This window comes from Crocodylus porosus, unplaced genomic scaffold, assembly GCF_001723895.1.
Source record: "Crocodylus porosus isolate Cpor-Errol unplaced genomic scaffold, CroPor_comp1, whole genome shotgun sequence".
In the NCBI taxonomy this organism is placed as follows: Eukaryota; Metazoa; Chordata; order Crocodylia; family Crocodylidae; genus Crocodylus; species Crocodylus porosus.
The window spans coordinates 9,875,107-9,892,965 of record NW_017728925.1 but is presented as its reverse complement, the minus strand read 5'-3'; the positions used below and the strand labels follow the sequence as shown (position 1 = coordinate 9,892,965).

Here is a 17,859-nt window from a genome sequence, read left to right as displayed (position 1 = left end):
CCTTACGGAAGATTGTAATTCAGAGTTCATGTTTAACCCCTTTCCCAGCTGGCCCTCACATCTGGACAATGTGACAAGGGTTACTGGGAGGACGGAATGAGACAGCAGTTGTTGGTAAGTGGGCAGATGAAAGGCCAGAAGGACTGGGGGAACATGCAGTGTGACAGGTTAAAAAACCACCAAGTAGCAAAGGACCTGCTGAGAGTAATGTGCTTGTAGGTCTCACCCTCATTGTGTTGTGGGTGTTCAGCCTCTTAAGTGTCCCACTGGATTGGGTTCTAGAAGGCGGTTAAGGTGCATTATTCATAATATTAAATAAATGGAAAATCCTGAACTGGTGTTAAGGTATCTAATCTGAGTAAGTTGGCTCTTGTTTCTCAGCCACTCCCTTTACTAGCTTGTAGAGATGCTAACGAGAATGCTATCATGTTCCCTACTAATGAACTAACTTGTAGACAGACACTTCCTGAGAGGCAGCAAGGTGGTCAGTATTAGCACCAATGCAGCCAGTTACAGGCAACAGTGGACACAGGGAGACACCCTCTCCTGATTTCCAGGTGTTGCAGCTAACTTCAGCAGCATCTTGAGATGAGCAAAACTTATAGCAGAGAACATTAAGGCTGCAAAGTAGGGCATTAGAGTTGATAACCTTACGTTTTGGCATTTTTTCCTTTTTACCTTGATCCTTTCCCCTTCTGCCTATGCACTCTGCTAGGGACCTAAACTCCATGGATGGAGTCCTGCAGAAAAGTCATATGATCCAGGGATCCTAGTTTTCTCTGATAAAACCCCCAAAACTCTCTGATTTAAAATCCAAGTTTTCCATGATTAAAATGAAATGCCAATCTATATAGGTATCAGTTGAATACAGTGTTTTATTGATAAATTTACAGTTTTAAGTAATTTGGAAGCCTACTGATGCCTTAAATCACTGTAAAAATTTTTACATACCTGTATATTTTGGTTTTTGATCATAGGAGATTAGAGCTCCCCCTGCCTCCTTTGCTTACCAGGACATGGGGCCAGCTGTAGCCATCTCTCCTGCTGCTTTGCGGTGCTGAGTAGCTCTAATAAGCCAGTGCCCTGCCCATGCCATTGGCTCTCACTCCTAAGCCAGTCATCCTTCCCCCTTGCTTTGCCAATGCCCCTCACTCCTGACCTGTTGCCCTGCTGGGACTAGACCCCCTCCCCCTGAGACAAGCTGGGGAGGGCCTGGCCCTGGAGTGCAGAGGATACTACCAGGTTTGGGCTGCAGTGGCACAAGCATGATAGAAGGCACAGGGAGCCTGTTGCCCTGTCTGGGACCTGCTGCTGCAGGGGCGCCAAGGAGACCCATTGCATGGCTGAGATTCTTGGTGCTGTGGCACCGAACACTTCTGGGAGGCCTGTCCCCTCCCTCCTCATAGCAGTGGGATCTGGGCACAGGATCCAAGCCCCTGCTGGTGGGGGTGAGGGGAAGCCACTGTTCTGCAGCTGGGCAGCACCCCCTAGTGGCTTGGCCCTGCTTGCTCCCTGCCACCAGTTTCCTGTTTTTAAAGGGAAAAAAATATATTTTTCTGCATGACACAAAACCTGGATCCCTGGTGATCATGTAATACTTGAGGATCCTGATTTCCATGCGGGGCTCTGGAGGGAAGTGGTCTCTAGTGAGCAGATAGAGAGGCTCTGAGCTATGGGACTCTTCAGCCAGGAAGAGTGCAGGCTCAGGGGTGACTTGGTAGTAGCCTATAAGTACATCAGGGGTGTGTATCAGGATCTGGGGGAATGACTGTTCACCAGAGCACCCCAAGGGATGACAAGGTCTAACTGTCACAAACTCCTGCAACTGCTTAATAACAAGGAATAAGAGCAGCTACACCAGCAGTTTTACTGAATTCACACCAGCTGTTCCAGAGAAGTGTTTATGCTCTTCCACCACAAGGTGGCAGGACAGCGCTAGTACTGCTTTGGCTGGGCTTCTGATCATTATCCAGAGAACCTTGGAGGTAGCTAAAAAAGGCAAAAAATCTATGGATTTAGTTAAAATTCCTTTAAAAAAATAAACAAACAAACAAAGATAGAAACAGATCAGCCATCACTGCTAAACACTTGCTTCACCTGGGATTATCCATTGTGAGACCACAGAGTAACATTTCACCTTGAACAGCTGTCTGGGTATATCTTCAAAGAAAGAATTGTATCTACAAGTGCCCCAGGCAGAGCTTAAAAGAGGTAAAGGCAGAATCTTTTCTAGTAGCAGAAATCCTGTATTGCTTGCATGCAAATCTGCAGTCACTAGGTGCCTGTTAGGACATAATCTCGAAAACAACAGTGGCAAATCTAAAGGGGGATGTCGTTATTAATGCCCACCCCTCACATCAGCCTTTCCTTATGTCAAAAACATCCACGCTTGCATACTACAGCAATGGGCATTCTGAGACTTCAGACTGCAGCTGCTTTAGTACGTCTGGCATAGTGCTTGGATCTCCATGTTTTAGAAATGCATTAGCAGTGATCAAATGTAACAAGCAATTTATGGTGCATTTTCAATAGTAAGTTGTAGCCTTAAAGTGGTCACACCTCTGTCAGCTAATCTGTATAGCTATGTTATACTGACCATGCTGTTAACTCAGTAGGGCAGGATAAATCCATAAGATGTTGGGAATCACAGGGATTTTTGGTTCTGTTCATTTTAAGGTGTTAGTGCCAAGGAGCAGCATCTCTCCCCATAAATATTTTGCATTGAATTTTAATTTCTTCCAGCCTATTTCTTGCTTTTACATCCTACTCCTTAATCCCTTAGCACAAACTTACCTCGGCCTCTTGTTGAGATTAGCAAAGAAGCCAAATGAAGCATTCCCCTTCCTAGGAAATAGTTTTGCCTCACTCAAATCTTACATCTTCCTTGCACAGGTTCATTTTTTTGGTTTGATCAATAGCTCTTTACACCTTCAACATATGAAAATAGGGCTGATCTATACCCTATGTTATCATACAAAACCTTTTTATTTGGGGAAAGAATTCCTATGGCTAGGCTGCACTTCTCATTACAAAGAGCAAAATAAAATAAGCATGCAGTAGAAGAAGCACGGCCTGCAACACACTGGTTGTATTTCCACTCTATCAGTCCTTACCAACAGAACCTTCCCACTAATATCAGCAGGGGGGTTGGCTTTGGAAGTAAATGCAGAGCTATCTTAGATGTCAGTGATCTCACTCTACTATTGTGCAACACTTTAGAAGAAAATATTTTGCCTCTCAAGGGAGACATGTTGGATGAAAACAAACAACTCCTGCTAAGCTAAGGGCCACCCAAAGAAAGGCTAGTTGTGGATTACTCTCTTTCCTATCTATTATTGTCCAACTTTCTGGTTAACACATGGCAATCTTGTTTATGAGACGCTGCTGGCAGGTGTCCCCCAAACACTGGGCTATCTTGATGCGTCACTCTCTTCAACCTGGTCCATCTCGATAAGTTCATCATAAGCAGTCCTTTCCAGGTAGCCTAAACTTTTCTCAAGTTCTGTTTTCACTGTGAGCCTGGAGTCTTGAATTGCTTTCTGGATATTCTCCAGGTCCCAATGTGTTCTCAGGAGAGCCTTGTCCAGTGTGAAGAAGCCATCCCGGGTCCTTCGCACTTGTGTGCACACAGCAGCTGACTTCAGCTCCAAGCCAATTTCATGAACTATCTTTCGGAGGTACTGCTGAGTCTCGTGCAAGCACCGGATTTCTACAAGGGACACAGACACTTTATCAGAAGAGGCAGCAAATACATGCAATTATGCACTTCCATTTTTTTCAGCTGACGGATAAATAAATGATAGTTTTGCAGATGTCTTGCAAAATATCCCAAATCTCCAAGCATGAGGTGGAGGGGCATATAGTACAAAACTGGATACTGGGGTGGGAGAAGCTTTTCAGAATAAGGTGGGCAGGATAAAGGTTTACGAGCGTATAAGTTTACAGCATAAGCTAAGCACTACCTCCGCAGTGCCTGAGGTGAACTGCACCAAAGGAATAGTTAGACAATGTATAGATTAATGGTGAAGGTCACCATTAACCACCCAGGGCAGGGATGCAAAGGAGTGCAGGCAGGCTCAGCTTACAAAGGTTAACACAGTGGGGGTGCTGCATTAAGTGGTGGATGAAAGGGGATCTTTCTGCATGGGCATGGCAGTCCATTATTCACCCACTTGCACTGTCTGCTGAAACTTCCAGCACTGGCTACCATCAGGGACAGAATACCAGACTAGGAGTCCTATTGGTCTGATCCAGTATAGCAGTTATTCCTATCAGGCAAAGATTGGACAAACTTCCCCACTGTGCCCGGCAAAACTGCCTTGATCCTGGCCATTTAGTAAGATGATGTTCATTCTTTCTGTTGAGTAATCAGCTGGTACAGAATAGGCTGCTCTAACAGACCCACCACCTCTGCTAGCAGCTTGATTGCAAAATGCACTGGTGAGATCAGGCCACTTAAGAGTAGCTAAGTGTTGAGAGGAGCTACTTCTTGTCAGATTCATGATGTAATACACTTTCACGGCACGTATAGACCCTGAAATCATCCCTACCTAGTTGGAATTCTGGAGGAGCAAACTCAAGGCAGCGAATCGCTGTGATTAATGGAGGGCTTTTCTGCATAGGGCGAAGTAACCCTTTAACTGCCAGCTCATAGGCCTCCTGGGTTTTCAGGTCGATGTTAGCATACCTGGAAAAAAAAACCCAGCAATGCATTAGTGCAGTGAACTAACACCACCTTCCCAATGAATTCAAGGAATGTTGTAAGACAAAAATGCTATATTCACACTTCAGACTAAAGATCTGTTCACTCACTACAATTTCAATTCTCATCCCCACCCTTTTCAATCCTGTAAACATGCCTGATCAGCTTATAATACCATTACTGTATCAGAGAAGATCTTTATTCTCCAAGATATTAAGCATAGGTCCAAAGGTAACATGAAACTTCAGAATCCAAGGTAAGTCTTTATTCACAGCTTTACTTCCAAGGATGAAGAAGCCAAGATAACTCTCCCAACCTTTACAATCTCTGGCTACTCCAGGATAACTAATCTCACTGGTTCCAAAGATTAGCGAATGGCAGCACTGAAGTCAGGTCAGGTCAGCCAGGGTTTCTGATTGGATACGTACCTCCCTAGAGCTTTATGATTGCTTCCCTGAATGACAGCAAGAATCTTTTCCAGCATTTCTCTGTTGATGTGATCTGTAAGTGTTAAGAGGGAAACAAATCCTCATTTATTCACCTAGCATCTGGAAAGGTTACATTGGTCTGAAATGCAGTAACAAAAATGCAGTCTCCTGATTGAGTGGTTACATCTAGATGAGCTGGTGGGAAGCCCAGGAGACATATAGCCATACTGTAGCCAAGTATAGAAGCACAGGAAACGGACCCCACTGACTTTATGCAATTTTTTAAAGCAAAGAAGTCTCAGGTGGAAAAGAGACTGCATTGGTTTCAAGACAGTGACAGCAATTTCTCCAAGATGTTTCAGGAATTTGTTTAATGAAAGTCTTTATGAAGGTGTATGACAGTTATTCCATAAGTCAGGATGCTATGACTGCTTAAGCACAGGCAGCATTGGCTGCAGCCAATACAATGGCAGTCTGCATGATCAGGATTATAAATTGGTGTTATATAGTGATTGCACTGAGTATACTATAGGCTGATAGGTTTGTGGTAAGACAGAACAGGAGTTACAGCAAATCCTCACGAATATAGATTAGAGGGTACTTAAAGTGTTCTTTTAATGCTGCTCAATCTGGCCTGGTTTAATGCTTTGCGTTCTAATTATTGACTTTTTAAAACCACACCAACCAAGTCCCTTACCAAATGTTGTTTTCTCTATTAGCTTTCCTGTATCGGAGAAGTCATCTGTGGCTTTGCCAAACAGACCACGAACAGTGTAATCCTTGAAAGGAAAAAAAAAAAAAAAAAGAGCGAGCAATTTACGGAGGGAGCACTCTGAAAGGCACTGAGTAGCAACACTCTACTGCAGAAATCGTTCGGTAATGCAGGACACAAAGAACTCCTCTGAAGGAAACCAGCCGCCTCTAAACAGAGAGTATTGCCAGAACATTCACAGGGCAAGGGGCACCTCTCTCCTCAGATGAGTTGCTAATGGCTTTAGAAAGCACCGGTGCTTTTTGTTTGAAACATAAGCGTGATGTCAGGCACGGCAGCTGACAGTTGCCTCAGCAAGTCACAGGTAGGCATTAAACCTTGTGCCAGTAGCACAACCTCCCCACTTTTCTCTGAGGGTCTTGAGCTGCTTTCTGTCTGGCTTGGAACATATATAGCTCTTCTTTTTTTTTTAAAGCTCCTGTGGTGTCCTTTGAGGCACAGACTTTTAAAACTCCTATTTGTTCTTGATCTCCAGCCTCAAGTCCCCAGAACCACCACTTCATTGCAGAGCTGACAAGGAGCATAATCATTACTATTGGTTATCCTGCAGTAACTGCCTGAAGGCCCCCAGTCATGCTTAGGACCCCATTTGTGCTATGCTCTGTACAAACCTGTAAAACATCCCCTGCTCCAGTGATCTCTGTCATGATGAATCAGACATATACAGACAAATGGGAATGGTGAGTGGTCTGCACACTCCAATTTGAAAAGAACACAATACAGTTTGCATATTTCTTGTCTCTCTCACACCACAGTATTTCTAGGATGCCTGCATACACAGCCATGCCTGTCTCCTTACTGTGTTTATAAAGGCTACTACACAGTATCTTCCTATTTAGTCAGCTTAGTTCTCATCCTGCTCCTAGGATGCTGCTTTGTCCACATGGGCAGGAATATGCCACATCTTTGCATGGTTTGGACACAGTCACATACAAACATGCATAGCTGTAGTGAAGGCAGGGCCGGGGTTTCACCCTCTGTGCACTTGCGAATTTATTTAGTGCTGGTGAAAGGAACCAGATGGTCAGACCTGGAGGTTGCCCAGAATGGCAATGGCATGTGCAACAAGACAAATTATTTTCCCCTCTCCCCAGCCAGCACATGCCTCTGGCCTTGTCTGACCACGCCTGCTAGCACTGGTATTTCAGTAGTAGTCCTGGTAAGAACACAAGGGTTAAAAGCCAATGTCGTTTCTTCACTGTAGCATCCTCACCTGCACTGCATAAGGCTGGAAGACATACTGAAACCCCCCTTAATGCCTCACCTGTGGAAAAACACAGAGAGGAAAAGCTAATTGTTTGCATGTCTCAGCTCTGAACTGGAGAAATTGCCTCTAGGAGTAAGAAATGAGTTAATTCCCCACAGCACATTCCAAGCATGGTTTCTCTGCCATGACTACTGACAAAATAGGCCAGATCGGATGGTTTGAAAGACATGGATGACTCCCTCCCCACTAGAAAAGAACAAGACCTAGCTGGCCAATCTGGAAGCTTATGTAAAAAAGGGTATTTATTTTCACAATCCTGATCCAGGCAAGATTCACAGTATTGATTTAGAGGTAAAAAACCCTCTGTATCCCCAATTCTTCCAGGCATCCTTTGGGGGGGGGGGGGGGGGGGGGGGGGGGGGGGGGGGGGGGGGCAGAAATGGATGTTGAATACCATTTAATCTGCTTAATAGATATTGAATACTGCTTAATCTCAGTGATTTGTGCTGTTCATAGCTGTGCGTGCTATTGGCCCACTTGCAATGTGATATGTGACTCTTCTTTTTCGGTGCAATTTCTAACTAGGCCTTGGATCACCACTCTCACGTATCCCCACGTCAAGCCCAGTTTGCATTGCATTGCACTGCATACCTTAGTAAAATGGGCATTGTACATGTCTGTGAGCATCCTGCACCCCTGGCCCACTCCAAGCACTGAAAAAGACAAAATTGGAAACCACTTTTCATATTTAAAACTTATTTGGATTTAAACATTTGTCTACAGCCCCATACACTTGTTTTTCAAATTAGACAGCAATATATATATCTGTGTCCCCAAAACTCATCAATTTTATTAACCTCTCCTTTTGTGGCTTAGAGTTGCCATCAAACAAACATCAGGTGTTCTGATTGCCACAAGCACCCAGTTGTATTTAGTGCTTCTCACTTATAGCCTTCAAAACACCTTACCAAGGAAGGGCACCATCAACTGTACTCATTTCACAGACAGGGAAACAGACACAATGGGCTAGTGTATAGAGCCAAGACGGACTAGAGGCTTTTCATTGTAGTAGAACACAGTGTCCTCCAGGCATGTGGCTTCTCTGAGAATAACTAGTCAGTCCTCTCTCCCTTGCAATTGTTTTGGAAGGATGAGACATTACATCTGATTTGTCCGTTTCTCTTGTAACCTAGGGCGTACATCCTTGCCCTGCCCAACAAAATCCACATGTGCTGCCAGCAGAGTGCTCTGCAGTTCTTTCCTAGCTACGTACAGAACAAACAGAAACAAAACTCTTTCCTATACTTCCAGATTCCACACCGAAAATACATTTCTCTCTCTTTCAAGACAAAACCTACCAAACACTCCAGAAGACTTCACATCCAGCCGATGGCCTGCTCCAACTTTCAAGCGAGTGAACCTTGGTCCTTTCACTATAAAGACAACAAATGTGTTGTATGTTTGATAACATGCCTAAAATTTAGTTCCCCCACCAGAAATATAGCTGGACTTTCTGATTAACCAGCATGATGGCAGAAGACAAAACCCAAGGTTTGAAAGCAATTTAATTTCCTTGGTTTAAATCTTACAGCTGTGCAGTGCCCAAAGCAGAACCTCTCTAGCAAGTCATTAAAATGGAGTCGAAATCCTGAATCTTTCCAGCGCGCTCTCGCTCTTCTTCCAGCTTCTCCGCAACACAAACGCGCTGGTTTTAGCCCCTCGGAGCACGTGACCAGTAGCACCAGTTGCCGGATCCCAGTGGAGTTAGCTCGCCACCACCACGGCAGCTGCCTGCCAACCCGAGGCCCTTCCCGCGCCTTACCCAGCAGGTGGTCGGCCAGCACAGGCAGGTAGGTGGGTACCAGGGTCAGCTCCTTGCCCGCCTCTCCTTCCACGACGCCCGGTAGGAAGCGCACGTGCTGCCGCGGGGGCCGCTGCTTCAGGGAGTTCAGGCCTGGAGGGACGGGAAGAAAGGCTGGATGCTGCTGTCAGCCCCTCGGAGGCGCAGCCGGGCCCCAAGTGCCCCGCCCCGGGACAGACAATCCCGCTTCTCTTCGAGAGCCCGCGGCCTCACCCGCCAGCAGCCGGGTTTCCACGGCGTCCCGCACGCGCGGCCAGCCCACGCCGCCGGGTTTGTACACGGCGAAGAGCCCGTGCACCGCCATCGCTCTTCCAGGTCCGTCGGGGAAAGAGGTCCCCCCACCCTTCCTGTGCGGTGGCCGATACGCGCTTCCAGCCGCAGGGTGCGTCGCGGAATACAGTCCCCCGACAACAAGGGGCGGAGCTGTGCCGGAAGGCGGCCAGGTGTTGCGGCCCTTTCGCGCACCCGTCCGGGGCGGACATGGCCGCCTGGTGCGCGGGGCTGCTGCGGGGTTCGGGGCTCGCAGGCAAGGCCTCTCCCCCACCCGGGTCTTAGCGTCGGGCAGGCCCCTCGCCCCCTGCCCCGGGCTGCTCCGCCGCCAGCCGCCGCCTCCCTTCCCTTGCAGGCCCGCTGTACCCCGGCCACGTGCCCACCAGCCCCCTGCAGAAGGCGCTGCTGGCAGCCGGCTCCGCGTTCGCCGCCCTCCGCGACCCCTACCGGCATGGTAAGGCCGGGCTCCCCGGGGCTGCGCTGGGCAGGGCGGGGCAGGCCGGGCGGGGAGCAGGGAGCCCTGCCCCGGGGACGCTGCGAGCAGCAGCAGCTGCCCAGCCGTGGCGCTGACCCGCCTATCGACCAGTCGGCCCAGCCGCCCCGAGGCCTCGGGCTCTTGTCCACCGTGCGGGTTGCCCCTGGCTCCTGCCTTGGTGTGTTCTCGTGGACGTCTCGTCCCTCCTTTCCCAGATATGGTGGCAGTTCTTGGCGAGACAACGGGCTCCCTCGCCCTGCAGAGGCTGCGGGACAAGATGAGACGTGATGCTGAGGGTTATCAGATCCTGCGGTGCGTTATCCTCTCTTGCGCAGCCCGTGGCAGGGAAGGAGGCACGTTTGGGAGGTTGCTGGGTCGGCGGGGCAGGGCTTGTCCTTGAAGAGGCAGGAGGGATAGTTTTGAATTCCCCGGGGTTCTTCTGCTCCCTGACATCTGTAAGAGCCTTCTTGGCAAAGGCACAGGCGGTAACAGTAAATTGGGCTCCTATTAATGCACAGCCTTTGCTCCTTCCTGCCTCTCATTCCAGCTTTGCTGCTCTTATTGGCAAACTTCCTCTTTCACATGTCTGTGACATCCCCACCAGAGCAGAGCAGGAGAGCAGCAGATCTTATTGCACCACAGCCTCGATCACATAGTCATCTGCTTTTCCCACAAGCACCGTACCTGAAAACACCCTCCCAAAGTGGTTTGAGCTCCCTCCTCCAGAGCCATTTCTGCCCTGGAGCCTGCAGGAAACTGCTGGGAGTGAGGCTAAAAGCCAGGAGGGATTTCTGCAGTCACCTTGCTTCAAGGGCCAAATATTTGTTATTCCTCCTACGTGTTTGTCCCCCCTTCCCTGCCCCTCCTGAGTGTTTGTTACACTTGTTCTTCACATGGCATTTTAATTACGCTGGAAGCAAGGGCCACCTCTCGCTAGGTTTGTGACGCCCAGAGCAGCGTGATCCTGATGCTGATTGAGGCTACTGGGTGTTCCCACAGCACATGTACCAACTAATAGGGCTGAAAAAATGCAGCTGGGCATCAAGCCTGCTGACAAGGCTCATCGCCTCAGGCAGAGTCTTAAGCTTTGCACCCAAGCTCCACAGAAGTGAGATGGAGCTGCTGGTCGACCTCCCACCCCGGGGGATAGATGGTTATTTGGGTAGTGAAAAGCAGGAACCAAATGCCAGGGTCTGGATGGTGCTTCCAGCAATGCTGCGGCACAGACCCCAGTTACATCAGCTTCTCCCAGCAGTCTGTTCCTGCAAGGGGTGTCTCGGCCCATTTCCCTTGCAGAGAGCGGCCACGGATCCGGCTGTCCACCCTGGATGTGGCGGGGCTCCGGGGGCTGCCAGATGGGACATTTGGCCGGGAATACATGCGGTTTTTAGAAGACAACGTGAGTGTGGTGTGGAGCCACCTGGAGCAGGCCCCAGGGGGAGGTGGGGAGCGGTGAATGACTGTAGCCTATCTTAGGGCCTGGCCCTGGAGAAGAGCTCCAGAAGGAGGTGCTAAGTAGTGTAGTGAAGAAGGGGGGGGGGTGGTTTGGAGAGTCCCAAGGGATTGGGCACCACGCTGATATTCAGGAGCTGGGATCTGTTCCCAGCTCTGCCACTGGCCTTCTGTATGGCCTTGGGTAGACACCTCCCCTTTCTGTGCCTCAGTTTCCCCATGCATGAAATGAGGGCAGTTGTACTGACCCTGTTGGTACTGTGCTTTGAAGTCTGCTGAAGAGAGCGTTCTCTAAGCTGGGGACTGTCATTATTATGGTGTTAGTAAGAGGCACTGACTCCCAGCTGACTGTTCTGTTTGCAGAGGGTTTCTCCAGATACAAGGATGCCAGCCAAGTTCGTTGATGATGAAGAGCTGGCTTACGTGATCCAGCGGTACCGGGAAGTCCATGACCTGATGCATACTCTCTTGGGCATGCCCACCAACATGCTGGGTGAGTCCAGACTGGCTGAGACTGAGAGGTGATGCCATCTAAGAACCTAGTTGGGTGCAGTAAGGCAGCTGGATCTCAGGCCTGGTGTCCCCATAGCAAAGTCTGTTGCTGCAGTTTGACTGCTGTGGGCCAGTGACTGCCTGAGGCTGACAGTCAGGGCAGGGCTCACGGCCACTGGTGCAGCAGCTTGTGGGACTGTGCCACTGCCCAGGCTCCATCTGTCCCACAGATGAGGCAAAGACCCCACCCCCTAGGGCCTGTCACCTTTACCCTGCTGAGCCCTGGCATAGATGATGAGATGGTGATGGCTGGGTGGGAAGGTGCTGCTGGTAAGGGCTGATGATGAAATGGATCCATAGGAGAAGGGTGTGAGTCAAAGGGAGCTCTGAGTAATTGCAGGCTGGGTCTGTGTCAAAGGAGAAGGGGGGGGGAGTTAGATTCCTGCTGGCAGTCGGCCAGATCTTTTCCTCCCAACAAGCATGTGGCTGAGTAGCAAGTGGCAGGCTGAAGTCAGAGGCCTGCAGTTAGCTGAATGAGGCTCTGGGGGCCTGCAAGCCCCAGGACCCTGAGTCTCGGGGAAGGCCAAGACACCCCCTATTTGACCCACACCTTTAATCCTCATTGTTTTACACCAGATAAGACATTGTGAACCTATGAGAGCCACAGGGCTTAGACTCGGGGCCTCCAAGTTCTGGTTGTAGCTCTGCTGCTGCTTCCCTGCTTAGTGTCCTTTGGCAAGTCACTTCACTGCTCTGTGCCTAGGTTTCCCCCTTGGTAAAATGAGCATGACAATACTGATCTTCTTTGCAAAGCACCTTAAGCTCTGATGGTGCAAGGTGCTGTGTAAGACCTGGGTGTTGCTGTAATGCAGCACAGGGCCAGCAGCTTGGAGCTTACCACAGCCACTGGCTCAGGGCAGATTCACAGAGCCCAGGTCCTGGGCAGGGAGCAGGAGAATGGTGGAATTCTACACTGGAGACAAGTAACCACTGAAGGGCAGTGCCTGTGGGGAGCATCTAGACAGACTGTCCTGGAACAGAAGTGCAGCAAGTCCTGTGACAGCGATAGGTTGTGGCCTGTGTTATGCAGAAGGGTGACTTGGTCTGTCAGTGTCCCCTTAATGATGCTCAAACCCTCTGTCCGGAGCCCGTCCCCACTGCCAGGCCTTGCCCAGACAGAGCAGCTTCAGCTGTTTGTAGCTGCCAGGGACCCCGCTACCTCCCCTGGGCTGCTTTATAATATGGGGCTTAGCACCTGCTGACTCACTTTCCTGTGTCCTCTAGGTGAGGTCGTGGTGAAGTGGTTCGAAGCTGTTCAGACCGGCCTGCCCATGTGCGCTCTTGGAGCAGTGTTTGGCCCCATTCGTCTCAAAGCCCAGTAGGTTGAGCAGCCTGTAAGCTTCTGTACAGCCTGCAGTCTTTCTCTTCCATAGCCCACCTGGTTGTGGGTGGGCAGCACAGTTAAGTGGGTTAGAGCAGGCCTCATAAAATCAGGAGCCCTGGGTTCTATTTCTGCCTTTGCCACTGATCCGCTAAAAGCGTGAACAGACAAACAATGACACTGCTTGGAAGGAGGGAACAGCTCACTATTTGTGAGTCTGCATCAGCTGATCTCCTGTGTTCTGTATAGCTGCTACTGTCCCATGGAAGTGGACCTAAGCCAGGTAATTTGACCCTGAGCGGAAGTGGGTGCGTAACTATTCAGGCTTAGCTTCTGCTTGCTGTGGAGTTGAGCAGATGGATGAGCCGGTTCCAGCGGCATTGGCTGTGCTGTGGCGGATGCTTTACTCCAGCCTTGCAAGGGAGTGTAACTGCCCTGCCCGCCTGTGCCGGCATGGCCTTTGTAAGGTTCCTTGTGAAGTAGCTGAGGGGATCCGGAGTGAAGCCCTCCCTGGTGAGAGACTGAACTGCCTGATGCAGCTACTGTGCTGGGGCCTGTGGAGCAGGCAGTGTCTTTGCCCTCTGGCACCTGGGCAATGTCCCCAGAGCAGGGAGTGAAACCAATTCTGTCCTTTTTTTCCAGTAAGCTGCAGGTCTTGACCACGGAGCTCATCCCTTGGGCTGTGCAGAGTGGGCTCCGTGCCAACTGCATCCTGAACATTTACTATGAGCGCCGCTGGGAGCAGATGGTGGAGTCCCTGAGGGAAGAGATCGGGATCCTGCCTCCCCCTTCCATTCACCTGTGAGAGCCCAAGCATGGAGGACATTGGCCTCCATGAGGCTTTGGTGGGGCAAGGTGGGGATGTCCTCACAGGGCACCAGCCTGGAGAGTGATGACAACCCCCTCAGAGCTTCGTCTCCTCCAGGGAATTTTCGTGCAGCACTTGGGACATTGCTTAGCCTGAGCCAGTGCCTGGAACGTCACTGTCACAGGCACAGGTCTGATGACTGCAACATTATGCCTCCTTATGGGAAGGGGAAACCTGACCCCTGCTGCTGTGTTGGTCCCATATAAAGCTGGTCCCATATAGAACTGCATCCAGCAGAGGTTTTGTTCACACTGTCAGATATGCCTGCCATGTCCAAGGGGTGAGGTGATGCATTGGCCCCATTCATCCCCATGGGCTGCCCTTCCCACAAAGTCGTGGGGAAGCTCCCTGGGTTGCATCTCATTAGCTTTAGTGCTGGGGTGGTGATAGGGGAAGCAGTTGTGGGTTAGATAGTGCTGGGACAATATGGCCTTTGCCTTCCAATTGACGTGGGACTCCCAGGGGAAGACTGCACTCTCTGGTAGGCCCTCATTTTCCAGGGACAGCTTTCTTCAAGGCCTCGCCTGCACTGCAGACCAAAGTTGGCAGAGTGCTAGCATCTCTCCCTGCCCTGCATCCCTCTAGCAGGTGGCCCCTCCTGTCTGCCTGCAGGGTAACTGTCCAAATGGGAAGGCTCCAGCAAGAACAGGGAGATGGTTCCACAGCCCCTCAGTCACCAGTGTTTCCCCAGGGCGACCTCTGCACCCTGGGGGCAGAGCTGCAGAGCAGACCCCCCTGCCCTAGTGGTGCCAACTGAACTGCTAGCAGAGTGAGGCAAGTCGAGACAAGGCCCTGCTAGAGCCAGTTGGGTAACTAGACCAGGGTGATTCATGGCCCATGGTGGGAGTGACAGCAGGTCCTACTCTAGCCCCCCTTGCTGCCCCTGCTCTGCTGGCCTGCTTTAGGCTTTGTGTGAGGCCTCTCGTGCTGCTCGGCTGGTGGATTGCAGAGTCATGCTGGCCCTGAGAAGACGCAGCAATCAAGTCATTGACACAAAGCCAAATTGCCCTGGAATGTGTGTACTACATGGCCATGGTTCAGAAGGAGCCGAACACCCTGGCAGCCTGCCTCAGTGACTCCCCATGCTGAACAGGCTGTGGAACCAGAGCCCTCGGCTCCATCACCTCTGGCTCACACCAGACGCTGACAGGCTGGCAGAGGAAAGTAGCTACAAGCCCTGTCAATGCTCTGTGTGGGATGGTTCTTCCTCAGGGCCCTACTGCTGTCCCTGTCCGAAGCACTAAATTCTCACAATCCCTCTGGTTGTAAATAACCAAGGACCTGGAAGGCTGCAGCCGGGAGAGGCAGTGGGGCGAACCTGCGTCCCAGAGGAGGGAGGATGCTGAAGCTGGGAGCCTCCAGCATGGGGTGTAGATGGTGCTTGGCGTAGCAAGACAGGACAGGAGATGTTGGAGTGGGGAGTTCTGATGCTGGAGTTGCTCTGTTAATAAAATCCATTGCGAGATGTGCAGTTGGTTTGTCTGCCTCCTGCCCCCTCCTAGGCTCAGAAGATCTGACGTGGAGCCTCAGCCTTCTGCCCCATGAGGGCCTATTGTTCTTTGTCCCTTGGCTTTGGCCGGAAGGGAGCTGCCGACTTGCACATGTGGCACACATCCCAAGTGGGCTGCGGGCACAATGGCAGCTATGTGCTCACATCTTGCTTGGCAGCTGTAGGAACAGAGGTGCCCAGGGCCTGGTGCAGGCAGGAGCCAGGCAAGGCTTGGTGCTGATCAGCGTCCATCAGTCTTGACTGTGCTCCTAGGCCCCAGCCTGACCAAGCTTCAAGTGCCTGGTGGCTTTGCAAAATCCAGTGCAGCCAAACGCCACCCCCATGGGACAGGATAAGTGATTTGGCTGTAGCTGTGCAAGGTAGCAGTGGCAGAGCAAGGGAGCAGTCTTCCAGACCCAGGCTGTACTTGTCAAGCAACATTACCTTGTCAGCTGTCTGCTGCAGGCAGCTTTTCCAGACCACTGCAGCCTGTAGGGCTTCTTCTGGGACAACACGCACGTCCTTAGAGCTCAGATAGCCTCTGCCTCCTCTTCCCTTCTGCTCAGGCACCCTCTCCTTGGCAGGTCAGAGGCATCCTGCTCTGTGCCTAGTTCCCAGCTCTCCTGCTGCACCCAGCCAGTCCATGACAAGGGATGGAGAGGCTGCTGCCAGCACACTCCCTGTACCAGACAGCAGCCTGAGCAAGCCAGCCAACAGCTTCACCTGGTGTTCAGCTCCTGCTCTTGCTCCCCTCTTCCTCCTCCTCTCTGCCCTGCTGGTTCTGAAGCTTTCCTGTTTCCTGGGCTCCCGCAGGAACCTGACTTGTTTTTGCCAGCTGGCAGCTGTACAGGTCTGTCTAGTACTGGGAGCTGGGAAGGCGTAGTAGCAGGAAGGGACAGGATCCTGGTCCCGTCTCCGCCCTCTGTTAGCTTCTTCCCCATGCCCAGCTCCCCACTCTGTCCACATTTCCCCCTCTTTTGCAATGAGACAATGTTGCAGGGAGGGATTCCTGATGTAAGGATGGGGGTGAGGAGTTGTAAAGCCCAGGCAGAGTGGCTCAGCACTAACAGGCTGAGCAGGTCCTGCAGCTCCTGCCTGCGTGGGCAGATGCTGGTGGGAAAGGGAACGCGATCCACAAGTGCTGAGGGAGGGACAGGGCTGGAGGAGCCCCAGGCCAGCCCCAGCCCTGCTTCACTCACTTCAGCAGTTCTTCCCCTCCTTCGCTCACTTTCACAATTGGAGTTGCTGTCCCTGGGCATGGTTTAGCCAAGCCGCACCCCTGCCTATTGGGAAACTTGTAACTCAGCCAAAGACAGCACCTCTACCAGGCCTCTAACCAGTCTAGGTCTCCCTGGTGCCACCTCTTCCAGACTGGAGCCTTATGGGCAGGGCCCTGTGAGCTGCAGTTGTGAAGCAGGAATTTGGTTTTCCAGCTGAACCCATGAGGCTTTGGGTTGGTTTAAACAGAGTCACAGAATCATAAGAGAGCAGGGCTGGAAGGGACCTCACAAGGTCGTCTAGTTCAACCCCCTGCTCAAGGCAGGATCATCCCTGAATAAACCATCCCAGCCAAGTGTCCGTCCATCCTGCTCTTGAAAACTTCCAAGGATGGCGGTTCCACAGCTCTCTAGGTAGCCTGTTCCAGTGCCTGACCACCCATGTAGACAGAAAGTTCCTTCCAATCTCCAATTTCCACTGCTGTAGCTTGAGGCCATTGCTCCTAGTCCAGTCCCTATGGCCACATAAGAAAAGTCCATTTCCATTCCCTCTATAATCACCTGCAGCTATTTGAATAGTTATCAAATTCCCCCATAGTCTTCTCCAGGCTAAATAACCCTAGTTCTTTCAGCCTTTCCTCATCAGTGTTGTCTCCCAGGCCTGTGATTATTTTTTGTTCCCCTGCATTGGACTCTTTCCAGACCATCCACATCTTTGAAGTGTGGGGTCCAAAACTAAACACAGTACTCCCGGTGAGGCCTCACCAGTGCCAGCTAGAGTGGCAGACCTTGTCCGCTGCTGTTTTCCCCCTGGGGCACAGTAGCGTTTCCACAGTGGCAGAGTTTTATTCTAGGCTGTCCAGTGCCCAGCGTGATGGGTCCTAGACACTAAATAATAGTAAACAGTGAACGAACTGGAGGGAGAGGTTGACACAGACCCTTGGAGACCCCGGTGCATGGGTAAAGGCAAAGAAAAATGCCCTGGAGAAGGAGGCTGCCTCCCCCTGCTCCCACGTGCGCTCTGAGTGAGCGAACACTTGGTCAAAGCTGCTAGGCCAAGGCTGGTAGGAGGCACCGGTCTGGCAGAAGCATGTGCGTGTGCTCAGCCTGAGCCATGGGGGAAGTCCCATCCCAGAACAACCCCGCTGAGGTCAGCAGAGCCACCTGCATTCTTGAGGGAAAGCCTGTGCTTCAATGCTGGCGGGATGCCGGTGTCAAGTCCAGGTGACAGAGTGCCCTGACCTG

The 17,859-nt window shown here is 51.1% G+C and overlaps 2 protein-coding genes across 2 annotated transcripts; one reads left to right on the top strand and one right to left on the bottom strand.

Annotated features, from left to right (window-relative positions):
* Positions 1 to 2,014: 2,014 nt before the first annotated feature.
* On the bottom strand, positions 2,015 to 9,301 carry TRUB2 (TruB pseudouridine synthase family member 2). The gene is made up of 8 exons (XM_019540696.1): positions 9,184 to 9,301; positions 8,932 to 9,063; positions 8,468 to 8,542; positions 7,761 to 7,822; positions 5,828 to 5,909; positions 5,131 to 5,203; positions 4,551 to 4,687; positions 2,015 to 3,709 (listed from the first exon to the last, which is right to left on the bottom strand). Exons 1-8 carry the CDS (start codon positions 9,272 to 9,274, stop codon positions 3,411 to 3,413), a joined length of 951 nt encoding a protein of 316 aa, XP_019396241.1. The 5' UTR covers positions 9,275 to 9,301; the 3' UTR covers positions 2,015 to 3,410.
* An 82-nt stretch (positions 9,302 to 9,383) lies between these two features.
* On the top strand, positions 9,384 to 15,379 carry COQ4 (coenzyme Q4). Its single transcript, XM_019540697.1, has 7 exons — positions 9,384 to 9,496; positions 9,596 to 9,694; positions 9,931 to 10,027; positions 11,012 to 11,114; positions 11,531 to 11,660; positions 12,944 to 13,037; positions 13,683 to 15,379. Exons 1-7 carry the CDS (start codon positions 9,451 to 9,453, stop codon positions 13,843 to 13,845), a joined length of 732 nt encoding a protein of 243 aa, XP_019396242.1. The 5' UTR covers positions 9,384 to 9,450; the 3' UTR covers positions 13,846 to 15,379.
* Positions 15,380 to 17,859: the final 2,480 nt, after the last annotated feature.